This window comes from Dreissena polymorpha, chromosome 2, assembly GCF_020536995.1.
Source record: "Dreissena polymorpha isolate Duluth1 chromosome 2, UMN_Dpol_1.0, whole genome shotgun sequence".
NCBI lineage: Eukaryota > Metazoa > Mollusca > Bivalvia > Myida > Dreissenidae > Dreissena > Dreissena polymorpha.
The window spans coordinates 143,559,844-143,585,529 of NC_068356.1; the positions used below are offsets into that span (position 1 = coordinate 143,559,844).

At 34.1% G+C, this 25,686-nt stretch overlaps 3 protein-coding genes across 13 annotated transcripts in view; 2 read left to right on the forward strand and 1 right to left on the reverse strand.

Annotated features, from left to right (window-relative positions):
* The window catches only part of LOC127869298 (serine protease inhibitor dipetalogastin-like), a 212,111-nt gene that overhangs the window by 119,573 nt on the left and 66,852 nt on the right, over positions 1 to 25,686 (forward strand). The window lies entirely within an intron of this gene.
* The window catches only part of LOC127869297 (putative exonuclease GOR), a 218,004-nt gene that overhangs the window by 84,508 nt on the left and 107,810 nt on the right, over positions 1 to 25,686 (reverse strand). The window lies entirely within an intron of this gene.
* On the forward strand, positions 21,118 to 23,082 carry LOC127869306 (uncharacterized). Of its 2 annotated transcripts, none has more exons than XM_052411759.1 (4): positions 21,118 to 21,380; positions 21,511 to 21,775; positions 22,057 to 22,101; positions 22,345 to 23,082. In XM_052411759.1, the coding sequence occupies exons 2-4, from the start codon at positions 21,536 to 21,538 to the stop codon at positions 22,429 to 22,431; spliced, it is 372 nt and encodes a 123-aa protein (XP_052267719.1). In that variant the 5' UTR covers positions 21,118 to 21,380; positions 21,511 to 21,535; the 3' UTR covers positions 22,432 to 23,082. The 2 variants fall into 2 exon arrangements, with proteins under 2 accessions (XP_052267719.1, XP_052267718.1); XM_052411758.1 differs by having other exon boundaries at positions 21,123 to 21,385.

Genomic DNA, 25,686 nt, shown 5'->3' on the forward strand with positions numbered 1-25,686 from the left:
TGAATAATACTTACTTCTTTCTTACTGTTTATAAACTGTATGTTTATTCAATAACCATTGCTGTAATGTATTTCTTATACACCATTGTTGAAATGAAATGTTGTTAGTGTGTAAAATTCACATTGTCACTTTGTAAACTATTTCTTGTGTTATAGACGATGTACCATGTACAAGTCTGAAATAAACTATCTATCTATCTATCTATCTATCTATCTATCTATCTATCTATCTATCTATCTATCTATCTATCTATCTATCTATCTATCTATCTATCTATCTATCTATCTATCTATCTATCTATCTATCTATCTATCTATCTATCTATCTATCTATCTATCTATCTATCTATCTATCTATCTATCTATCTATCTATCTATCTATCTATCTATCTATCTATCTATCTATCTATCTATCTATCTATCTATCTATCTATCTATCTATCTATCTATCTATCTATCTATCTATCTATCTATCTATCTATCTATCTATCTATCTATCTATCTATCTATCTATCTATCTATCTATCTATCTATCTATCTATCTATCTATCTATCTATCTATCTATCTATCTATCTATCTATCTATCTATCTATCTATCTATCTATCTATCTATCTATCTATCTATCTATCTATCTATCTATCTATCTATCTATCTATCTATCTATCTATCTATCTATCTATCTATCTATCTATCTATCTATCTATCTATCTATCTATCTATCTATCTATCTATCTATCTATCTATCTATCTATCTATCTATCTATCTATCTATCTATCTATCTATCTATCTATCTATCTATCTATCTATCTATCTATCTATCTATCTATCTATCTATCTATCTATCTATCTATCTATCTATCTATCTATCTATCTATCTATCTATCTATCTATCTATCTATCTATCTATCTATCTATCTATCTATCTATCTATCTATCTATCTATCTATCTATCTATCTATCAAATTGATATGCGTTTTACTTTTGATTGGATTTATATCTTTTATTACTTTTTTAATGTTATTTAAAAATTGTTAAAATCAACACTGACTTAAATTTATAAAAAATAAGAATTACTACCTCCGCTCTGAATGCTTCTGTTTAGTTCTTTCAATGCAATGTCTTAGAGATACCGTTTAAGGAGTAGACCTTCGAGGTGGGGGTATAACAATGCGGTGTCGATCACGTTGCTGTGCACAATCTATGATGTTTCAATAGTATCACAATTATTTCTTATGAAGTTATATTCGACATTAGTAATTGGACAACATGTGTGTTTACATTTCTGCTATGTTCCATGTAAAGTATGATACATGGCTCTCGAGTGAGACCTTGTTTAGATCTACAAGCACGTTGTTCTAGCCAATATTACCCTATGTAATGCAATCTATTACATTAAAGAAACACCGCGCTACGTACCTTTAGCAAGTTAAGGTCGTAAAAAAGACTGTGTCCAACTAAAATTTTATCTCTGTTGAACAATGCTAGAAGATCATTACGGACGTCTTCAAATGTTTTGGTTACACCATTTCATTCCTCTTTTCTGATGCAACTAAATCTGAAACGACATATAATGAAAAAACATGTGACAAATCTTAACCGATTAACAAATGATATACATAAAACATTTACTATCTGAATGGCGTTTGAAGTCTTGAATCTTTTTGAATAAAAAAAGAACTATGTAAATTTTACATGGTGTTGTAGTCAACAATTTCATTTGTTGGAAAACAAAAATGATCGTACACCACTCGACAGTTAATGTCAAGAACTGTCGATTTGCACACATCGATTCCCTTCGTCGCGTGGTCCTATAAATCAAAGAAATTAATGAACGCGTGAAGTTGTAACAACAAAAGTATAAAAATACACAAAGATCAATTATTAGTCATAAATACCATTGCATAAGAATTTTGTACTTTAAGGTACGATAAAAAATGTTTACATATATGGAACTGCTGGTACTAGGTTTTATAAATAAGCTTATTCAATAATTATACGGTACATGGTAACTGCCTTTTTGTCGACAAGAATAATAGTTACATTCACGTCTCAATTTTATTCGTTATATCATATGGCCACATAAGACATCTATGTTTCTAAATCTTCCATAAACTAAAATGTGTTATAGTAGTGTTGGATTTTTGCATTTATGTTCGGATTGTTGGATTTATGGAGCATTTCTTCTCTATCCAAATATGCATCAATTAAGCCTCTATTAATTCAAATGTCTCTTTTTATCCAACGACTCTGTGTCAATAGCATATACATCCATAATTCCCGTCATGTGGTGTCTTTAGTTGCGGTGTCACTTTAGACCCGTCTGTGTCCAAATACAAATTTACTTTATATACACGAGTCTACAAAAACAAAATACAGTCATAAATATTATGCGGCATTCACGCTTCATTGGACGGGATATAGTAAGTATTAGAATAACGATTGTAATGGAATGTAAACACATGTACCTGTGCAACGAATACAAATCGGTATTGTTTACGCAATACGGCTAGATATAAATTGCATGTTACAAAAACCGCTTCACATCCTTTCGACCCGAAAGCTCGGCCAAAGCAACCGTAAGGCATTTGAACACCACCTTAAGTGACACACGAGTAATTACTGCTTTACCTTATTACCATACTATAATATGTTTGTATTAGCTCAGTTATAAAATACTCGATTATCCTGTTTAGAAGCTTCTATAATTGACAGCAAGGGAAATTATTTGAACATATATTGCCATGTAATTTTGTTTAAACATTTAAAAACACATTCGCCACATTGTGTTTCCAATATCAATTACAGATGCATAGTTTCAACAACTTTAGTATAGGACCACTATTAACTGTTAAATTATTGTTTAACATGTATGGGCATTTTAGAGAAGAAAATAAATAATTTTGTTCACAATATGAAGCGAAGAGTGGTAAATTTTAACAAACGAAGTAAATGACATAAACCTGTTGTTATGTACAAATCTATGTGGTTTTTTGTTGCAGAGAAGATTTGAAAGCTATTTGTGTTAAGTCAATATTGCAATCTTACCACAGCTTTGACCCAATTGTCATAATTAAAAACCAACTACTACCATAAGATGATGCTACATGTACATACCAAGTATGAACGTTTTTGAGTTGACTTGTTTGATGACAAGATTGTGAAAATTTTGTCTTTACATTTTTCGATGTAATAAATCACCCTTGTGACGTAGCCCGTTTCGTCCACATGGGCATGATTTGAACAAACTTGGTAAATTATTACAATTAAATGTTGAATAAAGCATTTCAAACCTCATGGTATTGCAAGTTCAAAGGATAATTTTGTTTTCAATATATACCTTTATTAACGCAGACGTGGTGATTGGAACTAACTTTGTATTTGACCACAAATGATGATACACACTTAATATTAAACTTCTGAGCCAAGCAGATTAAGAACTTAAGCTTATGATTTCACATGACACATCTGAGTAAAACAAATTACCCCATGCGGAGCCTAGTGTAAACCACAAGAGCACAATTTTTAACAAAATCGGTAGAAAAATCCAAACCTCTGCGTATTTAATTTACAAAATAGCAACACCATGTTATGTTTTCACGTACATAAAATTAAAAAAGGTACCCCCAGGGCCCCTGGCATGATTCACAGAAAAAAGAAGGCCACTATAAAGTGTTACAGTACATGTTACACAATTCTTTTCGATTTCATTAATAGTTTCCATGTGTGTGCTATAGTGACCTATCTGTGCAAAGGACCGAACAGATTTGAACACAATGATAATTCCTGTTATGTGTCATGAACATCTGCCAAACGGTTTAGGAGTAGAGATTGCTTAAGCAAATAGTTGACCAAAACAAAACCGACAGACACAGGGAAGGGTGCGAGGACAGATAACGAATATCACGGTATCTCTATAGCTTACCATAAGCACGTTGTGATCAGGTCAGCTTCAAACTAGACATATGCATTACGTAAACATGTGCACATGAAGGGAAACTGCTCGATTGTACACACTATTGTGGTAAACATTCGATTACTTTGTATTTATACTTACTGTTGATGATGGCGGTGGCGGTGCCGATGACAACGACGACGACGATGATGTTGTTGATGATGATGACGATGGTGATGATGAGGATGGTGATAATGATGATGATGATTAAATCCAATGATAATCTGATTAAAACAAAATTAACGTATATCATTAATCATTATTATAAGTGGCATTGTGTTTAAAGTTATTTGTCGATAATGAGATACAATGCAAGACTAAACTAGTTTTCTTTGAGGTACATATGCAGTCGATGTACTCCTGCAAAGATAGATCAAACATTTTCATGGACACATGACTTTTTTGTGGGAGACATACTTTTTTATAAAACATGCAACACAAAATCTTGTAAAGATAGTAATATTTTTATTCAATTTATCAGGAAATCTATGCTACTGCACAAGATGCAGTTACTGATGAAAATGACCGGGCTTCCACTTGCATGAAAGATCCACGTGATGTAACGAAATTAAAATAATAACATGTTTTTCAGAAAGCATATTGGTCACATGCGTAATAGGGCAGTTTTGATAATTTATATATACTTTTTTTTGTAAAGTTTGAAAACTGTCTTAATATGTAAAAAAAAGTATATGTACGCCTATTTAAACAGTTAGGACGATCCTGATTTGCTTGCAATAACCGAGCTTTTTCAGTGTGGACAATCCGTGTTACTTGTAAACACAATCGGACATATCAAGCTTCAGAGATCAATTTCGCTAAATTACATTGAAGTGTTCTTTTGTTATTCAGACAGCTGTTGTGTGTTCCTGTTGTAAAATTTTGTAAAATGGTCGCGTGTAACGTTTCGATTGTTGCTTTGCGTTTAATTACATTGCAACATCTGCAATCATATTGTGGAGTAACAGATTTATCACGATGTATATATTACAAAACCATTGTTAGGTATTGTAAGTATTTTAATATCATTGCTACTATTGTTTAGGATTAACATGACTCATGAGTTTTACATTGTAAATCACATACCTTGCACATTTTGCTCGTGTTAAACTAAATTTATGTTCACATTGTACACGCGTGATCAGTTGTCAAACGAAAGTACGGTTTATATTCAAATGCTTTATTTTTCTCTTTGCGGGATATTGTTTTAGTATGTTGATGCTGTATTAACAAATATAAGTGAATATGAAGTGAAAACACCAAAAATAAACAACGGTTGCGATAGACACCTATATACTGTTAGATGCCCATAATATCACTTTAATTCTACTATTTTGTTTAACCGGATTTCACTAAAGCAGATTTGTTGTTCCACATCCCATCAACCAACAAAGCACATAAAATATGATACCCTTGAAAACACATGTATTCAGTGAATATTCTGCATTTCATTGCGACAAGACTGTCTTGTTCCCCGGTTTGGATTTGTGGACATGATTCCCTTACTCATCGTGTTGATCACAACTTCGATTCAACAGGCCATCGAGCAAATTGTGCCTTTTAGGACAACCTAACAGCAAACAGTTAATGCCACAAAGGCTTATTTTAAAAGTATATGCCAACTGAGGCTAACTTCAAATTTCAAACTTTCACAAAAGGCTAACTTCAAATTTACGTCAACTGAATTTTAATTGGTCAAAAAAGACCAAAATTAGCTATATTGCTGAATGAAAGTTTGATCCGTGGCTGACCCTGGGGAGCAGGCATCAATGCCGATTTAAACTATTAGAATACCAACTTAAGTATAAAAAGTTATGTTGTTTAGTCGCTGTCCGCCGCACTCAAAACTGTATGTGGGAACCATGATGTTGGTGTTAGCGTGTATGTGGGAACCACGACGTTGGTGTTAGCCTCTTTGTTCCAATGCCTACTGACGCCCGACTCCATGAGCTTAAATTTATGGAAACTGAAAAATAAAACATACGAGAGCACCAAAGCAACACTTGTAATTGAACATGATAACACATAAATATTGGGTTAGTGGTGGGTGAGATTAAATTATTTTTGCCAAAATTGTTAAACAACATTTTTTCGAACCTTTCAATTGTTGCCTGTTTCGTAAATAGGAAGTAGCAAGGCGGTGTAAACCTAACGTTATCCCGATCAAATTATCCATACTATCTTACATAAGGCGGTGTAAACCTAACGACATCCCGATCAAATTATCCCTACTCTTTTACAGAGCAGAACAGAACAGGACAGACCGCACTCCAATAACGATCGGTTATCGATTAACGATAGCCGCTATTATTGGGAGACTGGAGGACAACCGATTGCCGGACAACGAATACCCGGTGAAATCCTTTAAGACCCAACAAGAAATCTTGCATCCTTTTTCTAAGCTTAATTTTACTATTATGTGTAACCGGATTTCACCAAAGCAGGTTTGTTGTTCCACATCCCATCGACCTTAAAAGCACATTAAACATAATACCCTTGAAAAAAACATGTATTCACTGAATATTCTACATTTAATTTCAACAAGACTTTGTTGTTCCCCTGTTTGGACATGGTTCCCGAACTCATCGTGTTGATCACAGCTTTGATTCAACAGGCCGTCGAGCAAATTGTGCCTTTTAGGACAACCTACCAGCAAAAAGTTAATGCCACAAAGGCTTATTTAAAAATTATATGCCCAACTTAGGCTAACTTCACCGCAAAAATAACTAGAAATGTTATGTTAATGATCTTTTGGTGACAGCGAACCAAAATAATACTGTTTGCCCGCTATCTGCTCAATAAAGACAGAATTTCCAAGGGAGGACAGGTCTACTCCGTCTGCAGCGAATAATGATGGAGTTACTTCCCTTAAGGTATCATACTTAAAATAAAAACCCTCATTTATGTACATAATTTTGTTTGCTGCGTAACTGTTTATTCTTATCCTACAAGAGTTCATAGCGACAAGATCATCTGAATAACGCCACGAACTGCGTGGCAAAATTTGGGATCACAAAATTTTACACTTGAAACTGAAATCATCATAATGAAGTTAATAATGACATCTATAAGAGAACGAATGTTTATTTAAATCCAGACGACCCAAGTCATTACCACCGCAGTGTAATATGATCAAATCTGGTGTCTCGGCAAATTTCTTCAATGTCTTTAATTTGCCGACAACATCCAACAGTGACAAACCACCGTATCTCTGCCACATTATGTCTGCGTCTGTTAAACCCAGATTTACATCTTCCGGCCGCTGTCTCGCCGCTACAAAAGATTGATTGACTATGGATGAACCAAGGATCCACACTGTGATATGACCTAGAATGAATTTGTTCTAGTTACAACAATGCCCTTACAATAACAAAACAGGTAAAGACAAGCTGCAGCTTGAAAAAAAAATGACACTTGCGGTAATGTATAAACGGATTCAGGCTTAAGATAAACCCGATACGCCTCTGAACGCTTTCGTTATAGTTTCGACAATGCAACCTGCCATTGCCGCAGATGTTGCTGCCCCTATTCTAAAGGAATTCGATGTAAACTTGCCGTAATCCAGCTGCAAGAAGCCCAAAGCTTTTTTAAGAATGGCTGAAAATTTGTATATCGTTAAGGGATTTCCATCTAAATGACAGAAGAATGGCCCACTAATAGGTGGGCGTCTTTTCATGAATTCCGAAATGTTGTTTACCGCACATATTTCTGTTGAAGTGGATTTGTTTATCTTTAAAATTGTCCCTGAACCATATTGATCCGTTTTAAAAAACCTAATAGCAAGTTGGATGATGCCATCTTTCTCATTAACCAAAACATCTGACTGTGAAATAACCCTTGAAAGAGAATGTTTTGTTGTTACGGCAATTTCGGGTACCAGTAGGATCAACCGCAAGGCGCAAACGGAACTGCTGATCAAAGGCTTTCCAAACCAGTCCTGCATGCCTCCTTGCCGCAGCCCTAATTCTACTTGTGTACTTGAGTGTCCTGTGAGGGTGTGCTGTTATGAAGATACTAGCATATACTAAAAATGCGTCTGACCACGCTTCAATCGTATTTATTGATTTTGAAGGCTCAAGTGGTTTGATAACCAACTGCCCAGATGGACTAATGTTCAAACCACGCACCTTTTCCCCTGGTTGAGTCTCTAATAGTAAAGCCATATGTATGTACATTCCTGAAATCTTATCTGTAATGGCAGGTGATACATGCAAACCCAACTGGTTGTGCACACCAGCAATTGGTATGGGGTTAGTGTCAATATCAAAAGACAACACCTGTTCATTACCTGGGTAAGCCTCCACGCCAGCTGGCATCTCTGGAGCAGTTGCATCGAGGATCAACTCAATAAATGACCCAGGGCTGACTCTGTAGCATGCATACTAGTACCAGGGACTGCCTCTAAACTGGATGACCCAGGGCCTTGCGCTGTACCAGATGACCCACTGCCAGTGACCGTTTCCACAGCCGGACTAACACTCTTAGGACAATTCCCCTGTCGCATATGCTTTGATACGGTTTCTGCAAGGTTTTCAAGTTCCATCATGGAATCCGTGGCTCGATTACTCTTTGCTTTGGACTTCGGCATTGTTGAAGTGACTTGGACGTTATCGTTTAGAAACATGAACAATACAATAAAAACATAAATGAAAATTTCATTTAACACTGCAACTTACTGGTGCATAATCATTTTATCGCATAACACTCATACCAATAACATAATACGAGTTTGTGATGATGATGATGACGACCACCAATAACAACCTTTTTAATCGATAACAATCGAGCGCAAATAAATGTCATCTAATTAAATACATCACATACAGCACTCCTTAAGTCATAATGCTTAAACTCTGAACTTATTAAACAATGATGCAGTACTACTTAAATTATTTTTGCCAAAATGTTTAAGGAACATCTTTTCGAACCTTTCAATTTTCGCCTGTTCCGTAAAGAGGAAGTACTAGGCGGTGTAAACATAACGTCATCCCGATCAAATTATCCCTAATATCTTACATCCGGCGATGCAAAGCTAACGTCATCCCGATCAAATTATCCTTACTATTTTACAGAGCAGAACTGGACAGACCGCACTCCAATAACGATCGGTTATCGATTAACGATAACCGCTATTATGCTTAAAAATAAAGCGGAAAACTTTTATTTTTCAAATTAGTCACTACATATAATATCTGATGAATTAAAATTATTCATCAACGACGCTCTGATACTTCTGAAACATTTGCGGTTGTTGGTGCATCTTGCCGCACGTGTATAAAATACTTGCATTTTTTCGCTTAATTTATTTCTCTCTGATTAATATGATTCGAACAAAACTAACATTGTGTTTATTGTTGGTAAGCAATTGATTAAAAAACACATTGCTGTACACTAATGCATTTACAGGCTGGTCGATCGTTAAGCAAAGTAGTTGAACGTACGCCGGTACCACGCCTGCAACCCATTTATAATACACACATAACGTCATATTACACGAATGCAAAGCGTTCTAAATCGTTCTACTAAGAGTGAAATCCTTTAAAAAAAATTGTGTGACACTGAAATACTTAAGACAAGACATGGGATCACGCGTGACATAGGGGAGTTTGATAAGGCGCGTATTCTGGAATGGGAAAAAACAGCCTTTAAAATAGAAGTATATAATGGATTCTCAATAAGATTTATTCTTCTAACATTTTACAGAACAATGACCCACATTATATTGAGCACACAGGATCGGATACTTATTTATTTTGTGCATTTTCAGTCGTGATTTGTTTGAACTTAGCATTTATTGTTTGACTGCGAGTTGTATTTTGAATTGTAAATGTGAACAAAAGACCCTGGTGACTTAGTAAATAACCCCCTCTAAAGGCGGAGGGATATATAATTGGCCTTGTCAGTACGTACGTCAGTTCGTCCGCCCGCCTGTCACAAAAAAAATGTTGCGGGGGATATCTATTCAACGAATTTGCTTGTTCATCTGTTTTCTTATTTCTTTTTGATAATCCACGAGCCATTCGGGTAAATTGGAATGATATCTATATGCGGGAAGGTATAAAAAGTTGAAAGTAAGAAATTATATATATTTTTTATTTTTCCAATTAACTTTGTTGATATCCATTTAATGGTTTATGATATTAAATAAAATTGTAATCATAATTATAAATGGACGCAGAGAGTTACTCTTTTTTCAACAGATTTTTCACTTGTGTGCTCAGTTTTGTTCTTTAAGGCATATTTGCGAGGTGAACACAAACGTCGAAATCATCGTTTAGTTCAAAGCTCAATAAAACAAGAAAACTCACCACCCTCAATGTTTATTTTATTTTAATATCAGCAAAAGATTGATCTATCGAACAGTATGCTATATGTAATAAATGTATTATATAATTTAAAATATCTGAGTCAGTGTAGATTTAAAAGCAAAATACCGATTTCAGTATTATTACATTACAAGGACGTATCAACAACTAATAGATTATTATAATTAAAAAAAACTCATTATAGTTAACGAAGTGCATGTAGGTAGTGAATGATTTCTTTATATATACGCCATAATCGCCTTCTGTAGTATCTCTATTCACATGCAAACTTGTTTGTAGTATGCAAACGTTTTCCTTAAAACGCAATACTTGTGTTGGATTAGATTTTAATCGTACACGAACTGTGAAGATAAAATTGATTTTCATATATTTGTTTTCCTAGCAATTCCAATAATATGGTATGTCGTTAATATACATTATTTCATACAAATGATATGCCGTGAATTGGTGAAGTCATATCAAGAATCACAATTAATATCGTTGATATGCCCCTTTAAGTGTATTGTATACGTATTGTTTTTAATTGAATTCTTAATTAACCTAATGTAATGATCTCGATACACATCATTTATAATTTGTATTTTCTTTATATTCAAATCTACATTTGCATACAACAATAAATTGGTAAAGTCATGTCAAGAATTTCAAACAATAATTGCGGTATGCCCCTTTAAATGTATTCAATTATCTTGTTTTGTGTTTGGTTCAGTATAAACTTATATTTGTTTGATCTTGCTACACATAATTTAATAATCACTTAAATTAAAATCTAATTTTACATTTGCATACATAACAACTTTGGTCAAGTAATCACTGGGGGCTGACGAGGTCAATGCATAGTCCGTTTCGCTACGACGTCGGGTATATGCTTTACTACGAAAACATTGTGTAAATACACTACTTAATCAGGCGAGTTTCATCTTTTCTGGTGTTTATGGATTAGAGAACGGAACATCCAGTAATGGTATGTACTTATTTTCAATAACAAACTAATAACAAATGCGCGTAGTTGCAACCTTTAAGTTTATTTTGAGCTAAAATCGAAATATTTTGATTTGAAGCAATGCATAAGATGGGTATTCTGTTAAAATAGCCGTTTGCGGTAACTTAAATTAAATAAAACTACATGTTACTTTGATTCAGTGTAAATTACACATTTTAAAGTACAAAACAGGTTACGAACATGTATTTTAATTATTCAAATGCTTTGTTTCGAAGGAAATTACAAGTCGCTTTATGTATAGGTTTCGCACAGAGTATGTATTGGTTGCGCAACGAAGTACAAATATAATTTATAGGTTGCTCAACGAAGTTTCTGTATCCATTTCAGGACATATCACATGCAGTTTGCAGTTACTGCAGACTGCCATTTTCCAGTGCAAAAGATGCCGTGCTTCACTTTGCGCATGAACATCCAAACGAAAAGGCTGAACCCGGTGAAAGCCGGCAGAGTCCCGGCAGAGCCCCGGTATACCGTCACTACGCCGGCACTCACCGGGGCTATACCGGCATCAGACCCCGGCAGAGCTGCGGCAACGCCCCGGTTTAACCGGGGACAACCGGGGCTCCATCGGGAAAGTATTCAAATGTTTAATACCTCCGGGATGATCCAGGAGTTACCGGGAAGGACCGGCAATGGCCGGCTTGGCACCGGAAACAAACGGGACTGCACCGGGAACAATCGGGACGGCACCGTCAGAGCACCGGTTTACTTATGTAACGTAGCTATAAAGGGACTCTGCCGGCATTCACCGGGGCTCCACCGGGGCGTTGCCGGAGCTCTGCGGGGTGTGTTTGGCCCCGGTGGAGCTAAGGTGCCGTTCCGGTTGTTCCCGGTGCCGTCCCGGTTGTTCCCGGTGCTACGCCGGTCGTTGCTGGTCCTACCCGGTGACTGCCGGTTCATCCTGGAGGTATTAAACATTTTAATACTTTCCAGGTGGAGCCCCGGTCGTTCACGTTTCATCCCAGTGGAGCACCGGTTCATCCCGGTAAATGCCTGATCACGAACTGGGACTCCACCGGCATCATAGTGAGACTGGGCCTTTACCGCATTGTAACACGATGTAAATTTACTGTGCGCTTCATGTTGTGCCGTTGTGTCTACCTCTTCCTCAAGGGAAACATTCAGCCACTCCATGACTCTGTATTGAACAAACTTTTCTTTATTTTACCTTTGAGAGATGACCAATACGTCTTCTGTGAGAAACCCATACACGCTAAAGCGTTGTCGTAGCGAGGCATATACGAATACTGTCAGAGACATGATCATGCCTAATAATAATATTTAGCCTTTATTTCTGATAACTGGGTCACCCTACACATTTCTAAACACACCAGTGGCTTAACGATGCATAGATCAATATGGAAATTGTAAATTTGTGTCAATTAAACACAGTTGTAAACCTTAATTGCATTTTTTAAAGTGAAACTTGACTTCGGTTTGATACATCAGCGGTATATTTCATGTTTAACCGCATAAACCAGACACATCTTGGATTATAATTTGATGTAACAGACCTATGAAATGTAATTGTTCTTAAATTCAGAGTTTTGTTATTAGAAAAGCATAATCTTACCTGTTTTTTAAACACAATTTTCGACTAATCCGTTCTCGAAGTCATGTGTATTTAAACAATGTTTTCGTAGTAAAACATATACCCGCCGTCGTAGCGAAACGGACTACGCTTTGACCTCGTCAGCCCCCAGTGGTCATGTCAAGAATTACAATTAATACCGTCGATATGCCCTTTAAATGTTTTGTTTACATCTTTTTGAAGTTTGGTGCTGTATTTACCTACTTGTACTGATCTTGTTACAAAACACTCGTATTTTCATTTAAATCTACTTTTTCATTGGCATACAGGAATACATGTACTTGTATGTGGTTTGACCTGCACCATGCACATGGTTTCCGCTGTGCTTTTAAATTGTATTTTAATACATGCAGTTAAACTGCATTTGTGAACAAACGACGCCGATGACCTATTGTTTTCTTTTTATATTTGTATTAAATTATCACTCATTAAACATTTAGGTAAATTTGGAAAAAAACTAGAAACAGGAAGGCATGTAAAAATAAAAATTACTTTCATGCATTTTATTTCAATTCATATATGAAATTGTTTTTGTTTTTGTTTTAAAATGATAAAACCATGAATCAATCGATTTTTAAAAATAAAATGCAGTCAAATTAAATCAAATCAGTTTTATATATTTTGAGAGCAAACGAGGTTGTTTTCAACACTTTTCTCATTAATTTACTCAAATGTCTATGTTATATCCTTATTGGTGAATTGTTCTTGTGCTGAAATAGGCGTGTTGTTAAAGTGCAAATAAAAAATGAATATCACCGGTGTCCCATTATTTTTATTATATTTTTCTATCCACAAAAATGGTTCGAGCTAAATATTTTTTTTTATCAAATTCTAGTTATAGCAACATTTTCATTAAAACTGCAGTATACGTCCTTAATATGTAACGCAATATACTCATTATATAGCGACTTAAATCTCTAAGTAAACACATCTTCGATATGTGTGTAAGCTTATACAGTTCGGAAGCATCTATGTTGTTACACAAATTCCCTTCTAAATAGTTAATAAATGATGTAAAAGTCATGTAGTGAAGATACATTTACATGTACAATCATACAAATATGATCGTAAATGTTGTGTATTAGTTAATACAATTATCGTGCTCATCAAATTAACGGTATCAAAACTTGGTTTGTTTTATCATTAAGCATATTTTGTATTATGAAATTAAAGGAATACACACATTCCACTTTACATTAGTAATAATTATATTACTTAACTGTAAAATAAAAAAAATGTCAAAATTAATCATAACTGTGTTATTTTACATAATATTTTATCAAAATAACTTCATACTGTGTCTTAAGGCTATTTAGCATGGGCGATAACTCCTACTAAACTCGATGTCGGAAGTGCAAAAACCTATTTCACAAAAATTCCCGTTCAAAGAAATTCAAACTTACAACAACTTTCAAAAACACTAAAAAGCTTAAAACATTCAATCGACTAATATTAAATAATTAAACATAGTTACGAATTCCCCTAGGGATATTTGTTAGGATGGTGATGTCATAATAATTCGTAAAAAATAGTATTATTTTATGAGGCCTATACAGCCGACAGACGATTACTGCAAGTCACGCTTGCGAATACAACATAACCTTATTCTCTGTGTTCATAGTTGCTTTGATCTGTGTGTAACAAACAGTTCACACTGTAACTGACTTCCCGAACCCGTAAATACATTCTAGCTTGAAAGTAAGAAACGCCCATAAGATGACGCAAGTTACTCTGATATTCTAACACGTATCAAAACTGTTTAAGCATATTAAAGGGATCTTTTCAAGCTTTGGTAAATTGACAAAACTGAAAAAAGTTGTTTCAGATTCGCAAAGTTTCGTTTAAGTTATGATATTTGTGAGGAAACAGTAACACTGAATATTAACCAGGGTCTAATAGAGCCATTATATGCATCTTTTGACGATTTTAAAACCTAAAAATTATAAATCGTTGCAACGCGAAACGATTGAATAATTTGGAGAGTTCTGTTTTTGTCGTTTAATTTTGTGAAACTACGAAGATTGCTTATATAACGTATAAAATACGTTCAGCATGTGTACTCGGCGGAATAGCTCAGTAGGCTAAAGCGTTTTTACTTCAGGACTGTGGCAGGACTCCAGGGGTCACTGGTTCGAAACCTGATCCGGGCTATGTTCTTTTCCTTTTTGTAATTTTATTCTTGATTTTTTACTGGAGCTTTTACGATCCAATGTTTACATTTATCGATATAAAGCATTTAATGAATAAGTTAAAAAATGCCAAAATCTGTGAAAAGGCCCCTTTAATGCTAAATACGTTCAAATTGATTTAACTATATGAATGAAATACAAGTGAATACCTTTGACAAATATTACAAGGTGTGTCAATGTGTTGGTTGCTGTTTGGTAAGACACATACGTTATAGATTGAATTACAGTTCTATTGTGAGAAATGTAAGCCATATATTTTTTCCAAGTTTAAAGGTACCTTTTCACAGATTTTTATATGTTTCAGTTTGTCATTACATTGACATTATATTGATAAATGTAAACATTGGATCTAAAAAGCTCCAGTAAAAACAAGAATAAAATTAAAGAAGGAAAAAAATAACCCTCAACTGGGTTCGAACCACTGACCCCTGGAGTAAAAGTCTAACGCTTAGGCCACTTGGCCATCCGTGCTCATACAATTAACTGTGTATTTTATACGCTGTATAAGCAATCCTTGTAGTGTTGCAAAATATATAGACAACAACAGAACTCTCCAAATTATTTATTCGTTTTGCGTTGCAAAGCAATACTTTCAGGTTTTAAAATCGTCAAAAGATGCATAATGATATAATGGATATTTTAGAGCATGACAAATGTTCAGTGTTAATGTTTCCTCACAAATATCAGTACTACAACGACAATTTGTGAATCTGAAACATTTTGTTTGTAATTTTGTTAATCTATCAAAACGTGAAAAGATCCCTATAAAACCTTTGTCACTAACAATTGTGCCATGTCACATCCGCATAGGATTCCTTACAAATCATAAATATATACAAATCTTGAAATTTAAATGCATTGCTAGAATATGCATTGTAATGTTTTTCATTAAATTTGAAAAGCAATTAATCAACCTTTAAACTATATTTACAGTTATAAACGGATTAGGATAAAAGTTTGACTCAGATTGTTGCACTTGTCTCGCTCTTTGTCTTAACTACATTACTCATGTGTTTTCACTTCCGTCCCATAATCTTCCTTATAATTAAACCCATGTCCGTTTTACAAGTGAATGTTTAGATCTCACTTTGATTTCTTTAAAGTGACTCCATACATGCTTATTTTTTAAATATAGAATCTATACAAATTTCTTTAAAACTTATTCAATGGTGTTGTTTATTAAAGATCGTAATCTGTTAAAACAAGCATGGCCCACTACCTTAGTCGGAAACAGAATTAGCAAAATCAGAACATTACAGCAAAACAAATTTTACTTTTCAAATGTAAAATGTCTGTTTTTGACAGTGTTGTGCCCAAACATGTCTATTTCAAACAGTTTATAACGGCTGCTTTTGTAAACTTGTGTGGACATATTAGCATTGTGAAATGCTTTCGTCAACTATGTTACATGGGTGATGCAAGCCGCTCTAAAAGAACGAAAAATCCTGGCAACATTTATAGGTTTTGATTGCAGAATAATTCCATGGTTTATTGCAGTTTAACCACACGATTTATCGCAAACAAACTCTAAATTTCATAATCTATACAGAAAATAGGTCTCGGGTAGTTGTAGGATGATAATTTATTATAGAAAAGTTTATTATGATACTGTATATTTCAGTTGAATAGTAAACTTGTTAAAATCCACTTAATACTACACTTTGAACCAAACTATTTGGCAAAGCCATTTTAAAGGCAAAAGGAAATCATTGCTTATATATAGGATTGACAATGATTGAAACAAATAAAAAAATGTATATGCAGAAATATGCAAGTACAATACTACCATAGATGGTCTATGAGATAAAATAGCAAATTGATGTATTTCTATATTATGTGATTAAACTACAACTGTCAGTCAATTACAAAAACATTGCATAACAATTTGTGGAGCTTGTTTGAAATGGTAAAATAAGTGTTAAAGCAGAATCTTCTAGGAAAAAACTATTATTTAAACATTGATGGGTTTTCATACACCAAATACTTTTTTCAAGTACATAGTCACAATGGAGTATTGTTTAGTTGAGTGTGTCTCTAAGAAATCATTTAGTGTCAGTTGAACATTTCTGATTGTGAATCGACTAGCCAGCCTAAAATCTTCCTTGTTAAGACGAACAGTCCTAGTTATTAACAAGTGGTGTTAGTGTGCATACATGACTCTTTATTGAACCACTTGAGAACACAATATCCTCATCCAGTCTTGATGTTAAATTATGAAATGTGCCTTTTAAATAGACAATAACAAAATGTCCAACTAAACGTTGTTTTTATATATTGAACAATTTCTAGTTTTAATATTTCATGTAATGTAAATTTGGTATTCAGACTGAAGTCTGCAAAACCTTATGCAGTACACTTGGACGGCCCATCAAAAGACAGCTTATGTAACACAAGCTGTTTGAAGAAAGTAAGCTATGATAGTGTGCTGTAAACTTTCTATCAGTCACCTCATATTATGAATGTTAAGGCATACTTGATGATAACTATCGAGTATAGTTACGTAGTTTTTTATATGCATAATTCAGTCTGAAACTTGAGATTACTACAAGAAGAGTGGCCATGTAAAAAATTCATTGTAATACACAGGAATTTATTGATATTTAAATAGCCACTAGAGTTTGGAAATACAGCTGTTACGTGAAGACCATTATTTCATCATGTATGTCAAAGTACAACTTGCATACCCTCATATGTCGAACACTGAGTACCCTCATTTTAAAAAGCTATTCCTGACAATATTAATTATACCGGGAATAAATGTTTTTAAGCATTCAAACGAACCTTTCCCATTTGTATTTAAAAGTTCAAACACAGTTCCACTGCGTGTTTGACGACATTAAATGAATTTTATTATATTAGCCTCCAACCAAGATGGGTGATATTCCCTTTTGACATGCATAAAATAATGTGCGGGCTACGGGTACACTTGTAAGATAATAAATGACACAGCTACAATAAAATTTAAATGAAAAAAGAGAGCATCATGTACAAACGTCTGAAAACTGTACAAAAGTGACATCAAAACTTAATGAGTTAAGTCACTTGTCATTTCTATTCATTTAAATTACTATTTTTTTTACTGACTTTCAAATTATTGTTTTTACACATAGCTCTGGCTCTTCTTAACCTTAGGTAGTATTATGACATTCAGTCATAAGCTAAATTCCGCATTACATCTTTCATATGAAAGACTATTGTCCTGCTTTGTAGCCCTTTCTTTCCCTGCTTGGTAGCTCTACATTCTCCTGCTTTGTAGCTGTTCATTCCCCTGATTGGTAGCCCGTAATTCTTTGCTTTGTAGCCCTTAATTCCCCTGCTTAGTAGCCCTTCATTCTCCTGCTTGGTAGCTGTTCATTCCATGCTTGGAAGCTATTAATTCCCCTGTTTGGTAGCTATAAATTACCTTTCTTAGTAGCTCTTAATTTCCCTGATTGGTAGCCCTTAATTCTTATGCTTGGTAGCTTTTAATTCCCCATGCTTGGTCGTACTTTTTTACTTTTCGTGATAGCCTTAAGATCCCCTGCTTAGTTTCCCGTCATTCCCCTGCTTGGTAACCCGTCATTCCCCTACTTCGTAACCCTTAATTCCATTACTTGGTAGCATTTAATTCTCTTTGGTAGCTCTAAATTTTTCCGCTTAGTAGCTATTAATGCCTTTGTTTGGTAGTTCTTAATTGCCCTGCTTGGAAGCTCTTAATTCCTTTGTTTGGTAGCTCTGAATTCCCCTGCTTGGTAACTCTTAAACTCTTTGCTTGGAAGCTCTTAATTCCCTCGCTTGGAATCTGAATTATCCTGCTCGGTACATCTAGCTGTTAATTCCGCTGCTTTGTAGCCCTTAATTAGCCTTCTTGGTAGCTCATAATGTCCCTGCTTGGTGGCCCTTAATCCTTCTTCATGGAAGCTCTTAATAACCCTGCTTGGAAACCCTCAATTTTCCTGCTTAGAAACCTTTATTTTCCCTGCTTGGTAGCCAGTAATTCTGCCGTTTGGAAGCCCTAAATTCACCTGCTGGATATCCCTTAATTCCCCTTCTTGGTAGCCCTTAATTTCTCTGCTTAGTAGCTTTTCATTTTCCTGGTTTGTAGCCCTTAATTCCTCTGGTTTGCGGCCCTTAAGTTTCCTACTTGAAAGCCCTTGATTCCATTGCTTGGTAGCTGTTAATTCCCTTGCTTGGTAGCCCTTAAATCCCAAGCTTTACAGCCCCTTAATTCCCTTCTTGGAAGCTCGTTATTACCCTGCTTTGTAGCCATTAATTTCCCTGATTGGTAGCCCCTAATTGCTTTGCTTAGAAGCCCTTAATTCCCCTGCTTGGTAGCCCTTAATTACCCTGCTTGGTAGCCTTTAATTCACCTTCACCCCGTTATTCTTATTTTATTGCAGAAATTATGTTGATCTTTAATGCATGATACTAATTAAATAGCGATTAAATCTCTGATAAGTTTATACAGTTCGAAATACAACGGCATCCTTGTTGTTAAGGTTATGCTTATAGACACATCTTACCAAACCCATGCGTACACAAATTCCTTCTAATTACTTTTGTTCCTAAATTATCTAAACTCCGATAAGTCAAGTTCATGGACAGTCATACACATATTTATTATTACAAGTATGATGTCCACAACAGTAACGGTATCAAAACTTTTATCATTAAGTATATTGAGTATCATCAAATTTAAGTCATAAACATATCCCACTTTACATTAGATATCTTTTTTAACAGTAAAATATTAAATGTCAATGGATAAAACTTAACAAAATTGTAATATTTATTCAATATTTTTTTCAAATTAACTTTATAATTTGTATACAGGCGTTTTATTATGGACGGTAACTCAAATAAAACTCGATCTCAGGAATGAAATAAGCGTCTTTTGCGCAAATATTACCCTTTTAAAGGAATTCAAGCGAATAATAACTAAGAACAACACTAAACAGTGAAATACATTACATCGTCGCATATTAAATTACTGAGCATAGTTACGAACTCTTTTAGTGATGTTTGTAAGGATGATAATATTAAATTAATCAACAAACATTTATTATTATTGTATGTGACCTACAAAGCAGACTGTCGATAAATGCAAGTTACGTGCGGGAAGTATGTTACAACATAACCGTATGTTGTCCGTGCTCATATTGGCTTTCATCTGTGTGTAATAAAATAGTTCATGCTGTAACTGACTTCCCGACCCGTCAATAAATTCTAGCTAGGGAGTAAGAAACGTCCATTACGATAGCACAGGAAACACTGACAACCCAAGTCCTTACACCGATCAAAACCGTCTTTGCATCAGGTTAATATATAAGTTTTACTTGATTTATATGTATTCATGAAAAACAAAGCTCCTTTTCAAAGAGAAATGCAACTGTTTTATTTTTTGGAAAAACCGTTTTGATTTTCTCATGTTTCATTTTGGCGCAATCCGGATTTGCATTGCTTTCATCCGAATCGATGATGCAAATAAATGCAAATTTGCAGATAAAGTTAACACATTTGAAAAACTCTGAAAGGAGATCTCTCTGTCTCTTTACTGACAACGCAAATGCGGCATGTAAATTGCATCGCTTTGTTTAAAACGAATATGTCCACACACACACAAAAAACATGCAATATAAGTTTAAGGTTTATACTCTTTTGTATCAGAGGTAGGAGATAATACGACAATATGCAAGCATTAAAAACATATTGGGGTATCCAGAAATATATAAATATGTGTCTAACCTATTGCGATTATAAACGTTTGAAACGCATATTAATTGAAAGATTAAAAAAACTATGCAAACCTAACATGTTATCAAAATGATCAATTCAAATGTGTTTTGATTAATGTTTTTCAGGGAAAAAAAGATCACGTTGATTTACTAATTTATAATTTAAGGATTTTTTTTTAATTTTCGATACAACTTTTAATATACTTTACTCGTAAGTCGTTGTGCTGCTGGTGAGACAATTAACATGAACATAATAACACTTAACTTGATTAATGCAGCATCATGCGTTTCGTGAAATAATATCACTTCACCAACACATCAACTTTCCTTCAAAGAAATTGAATTTACAACTTTACGATCTATTGGATGAAATGAAACATGTAACCATACAAAATATTATCGTCCTTTTATGCACGTAAGAGTGAATTAAATAATTCAGTTGGGAATACAATTTACGCGCGTGCCTTTAAATATCTTTACGAATCATTAACTGTAGTTGAAAATCATGTAGAGCTAGGTTAAGCCCACTCATCTCTTTGAAAGGGCTGCTATATACACGTCCAAGTGGTAAACACGTTATCAAAAGTAAGCAGGATACTATCGGTGAGGTAAGGTTTAACAGATTGACATTATTTTGTTTGAAATCAAGGCATACTTTAGTGAAATGCAGCTTAAATTACACACTTTAAGATTATTGTTTGTTTTAAATTAAAGTAGATTCTGTTTATCACAGGACAGTGAAGAAAAGGGAATTTACAATGGCTTCACAGAAGACTCTTCTTTTGCTCGTAGTTCTAGTCAGCGCTGCATTTGCAGCACGTCAAGCGTCTGATGTGAGAAGAGGTAAAGGTCAAGGTAAACCAAAACAAAACCAACGAGTCGGTGGATGGACCTCGGTTGACCAAAATGATGAAACCGTTCAACAACTAGCGCAATTCGCCGCTGGACAGATTTGCTCCAATTACGTCGTAGATGCTGTAGAAAAAGCTGAAAAACAAGTGAGTTTTAAGTATGTTCTAAGAATGTTAACGGAGTATTGTATACATGATATTGAAGCCCATGGACATAACATACATATATTGTTTTTGAGCAATATGATAATGAATTTAGACGCTTATGTGAAACGACTTAAAACATGAATTTCACTTCCCTTTTCTTTCTTTTGCCGTAATAAGACTGGTGAATACATTTTTTTAAACATGGTGTTGTGTAAAAAATGCAAGTACTGATTGTTATTCATACTATTCATTGGTTTTATAAATCTCATATGGAATTACAGGTTGTTGCAGGTATGAACCATCGCATGGATATCCTAGTTTCCAAGGTAACTGTATATTTAAATAGTAAATTAACGCATTGCTACCAGGCTATGTAAACATAAAAAAACCCATAAAAAACATAATAGCTTTAAATGCAGGATCGATATTCGACGTCATTTGTTATTCGTTACCGTATTTTAGATAAATGTTATTATGGACCTCTCTTTCATATTATCGCATTGTCATAAAAAAGACAAGTTTTTATCGCGTTTTTATACATTGTATGTATTTATTTGTTTACAATACAGGCATGGAAATGCAAAGTAGAAGTGTTTGAGCAGACCTGGACGAATACGAAGAGGTTGACGTCGTTTGCCTGCAAATCCGTACCGTAACTGGATGACGTCGGAATTGGTTCATTGTAGTTTGTATGACTATATATCAAGTATAAACCTTTCCCTTTGATTTCTTGCCTTTTACCGACATTATTTGTTATAGAAATGTTCAATGTTCTATTGTTTATATATTTTTGTTTTGGTATTGGTTTGTCGCTTGTCTATAGACATGAAAAGTAATGTTGATGTTGCATTAATATGTGCACTGGTTTGTTTTATTTAATATTTAGGTCTTATATTCTTTCATAAATCGCTGGATTGTTCATTAACACTAATAATGTGTTGCTGCAATAAAATTTAAACGTCATAGTCCTTAATAATTCAAATGTTTTGTCTAAAAGTGTTTATTAATTATTGCGATCTGATTAATTGTTCAATAAATATCGGCCTAAGTCCTTCCGTTTACATTGTTTTGAAAGATTCATCATGTTTAATGCCAGCAATTAAAAATATAACTCATCATATTTTTGAACGAATAACTTATTATATTTTTACGTTTTGAATGAACAACTTATATTCCGTTCTTTTTCATTATTCAATATTTGAGGCATCTGCATCTGCTGAGTAGCAGCTAACCTGACTTTCACGATTAATATGTATTAACTGATAACATGTACATTGTATTGGAAATAATAAACTATATTTACCTTACCTCTAAGTTTACATTTGTGTTATATGATTTGTTCTGAAGGAATGATAGCAATGTGTTCATTAACATTTCGACTGTAGCATAAAAATGTGCTAAACACAGACCAAATCAACCGCGAAAATGAAATCGCATACGCTTTAGGCATGCATTTTATAAACACACAACGTTTAAGTTTCGATTAAGTTCCCAATCAACTTTGTTACAGAACTTAATTTTACATGTATGCAAATACGTTAGGAATCATGTTTAATCTAGACCAAACCAGCTTTACCCCGCTGAAACTTTTAATATATTGAAATGTACTTAGTGTTTTCCCCTTACATCTATTAATTATTACATAAGTACGAAGTGTATTCTTTGTTGCTAATACAATAACACCATTTACATGTTAAATAATATATATCTAAATATCTATATTACTCAACGGACTATAAACGACAACAACCACAACAACAATAGTTAATGATTTAATTATGCAAACAAAATAAAATACTATGACAAAGTATGACATAAACAAGTTTGTTTTCCGTAGGGTTTGAACCCTGGAAAATTTACACCGAAAGTAAACAGGCTACCACTTTTTTTCTAAATGATCGATGTAAGTGTTGCACATTTTTTGTTAACGATTTTGATTGATACAAAAATATTAAAATAAGTAGTTAAAACATTTGTTCTCGGTAAAAAAAGGGCTTTCAAAATTTTCTAAAAGGATTTGTTTTTTGAACTGTGAACATGCCATTGTGTTATTCATACGAGGTCTAAATGGATTCCGGCGATAAATGAACACTTTTTTTCGCCACAAATGCGCTTTTAATTTAAAAATCGTTCGACAGCATTAATAATACTTGTTATCAAGGGATAACAGACTGCTGAGTGTGCATACGATACAAAGAAAGCCTCAATTAAAAAATGACCGATTGACTCGTCAAGTAGTAGGTATCTTATCATTATAAATTTAAATTTATTATATACCTGAATCAAAAGCCACCTTTAATATATTTAGCAAGAGCTGTGTTTGTGAAACACAATGTACCCACTCATATATTTTACGTTTTACCTTGACCTATGAACTTGGAGGATGACCTTGACCTTGACCTTTCGACACTCAAAATGCGCAGCTCCATATGATACACACGTATGCCAAATATCAAGTTGCTATCTTCAATATTGCAAAAGTTATGGCCAATGTTAAAGTTTTGGGACAGACACACACATACAATGACAGACAGACACACACATACACTGACAGACAGACACTCACATACAATGACAGACAGACAGACAGGCCAAAAACAATATACCCCGATCATTCGATCTGGGGGCATAACACTCACTCTAACTTCGTCGCACATGTGTCATAAACAATTTGTGTCAATACATATTTGTTATGATGCAAACACATAACAATGGCCATTTCATATAAAAACATATTTATTTGTGACCAAACTTTACAACGTTTGCAACCAATTATTTGCCATGTAAACTATTTACAACAAACAGTTCCTCATCACAAGCGTAAAACCCTCAAACGTCAATTATTGATTTGAGATCAGCAGTCGTGCGGAAAAATTGAAGAACAAACGCGACAAAGTAATCATTTAAATAGCAAAATTTGGTCTTTCTGTACCATCAAAACAGGCAAAAATCGTTGATTACAGTTCCCTTAGCAACAACTTCATCGTTACCTCGGCATTCTCCTTGCTGTCGTGGCCTCCTACAAAACGTGCCAATCAAATTTATATTAAGTGAGGTGTATTTAAACAAGTTAAATGTAAAGACGTAAAGAGGCCTTTTCATGTTTTGGGAAATTGACAAAAAATAAAACAAATAGTTCAGATTCGCAAATTTTCGTTGTCGTTATGACATTTGTGAGGAAATAGTAATACTGAACATTTATCATGCTCTAAAATACCCATAATATAGATAATTTGACTATTCAAAAACCTGAAAATTATAAAGCGTTACATCGCGAAACGATAAAAGAATTTGGAAAATTCTGTTGTTGTCGTTATATTTTGTGACACTACGAAGATTGCTTAGATAGAGTATTAAATACATCACTCATTGTATGAGCACGGATGGCCGAGTGGTCTAAGCGTTAGACGTTTACTCCAGGGGTCAGTGTTTCGAACCCATTTGAGTTTTACTTTTTGTATTTCTTAACTTTTATTTGTGTGATTAACTGGAGCTTTTTAGATCAAATGTTTACATTTCTCAATATAAAGCATTAAATGACAAACTTTAATACATGCCAAAATCTGTGAAAAGCTCCCTTTAAACGATAAAACAATTTCGTAATGATAACAGTGTAATTAAAGGGAAACAACTATCGTATGCTTAGGTTTATTTTAACGCTCGGTAACCTCTCACGTAGCTTATCATTTTTTGTAATTGTTTTTGTTTTCTTAAGTATGCCAATTTCGTATTTGTTTTTGTATTTGGGAAATCTTTGTCAGTATTTCCATAAATAAAAGTGGGATATTAAAAGGTAACTACTATCGACTAAACAGAACCACGTTCGGAATATCCCTTAAATGTAACTAAGCATACATTGATATGATTTATACTTGTTATCATTTGTAATCCTTTAATTTCTTAATTATAAG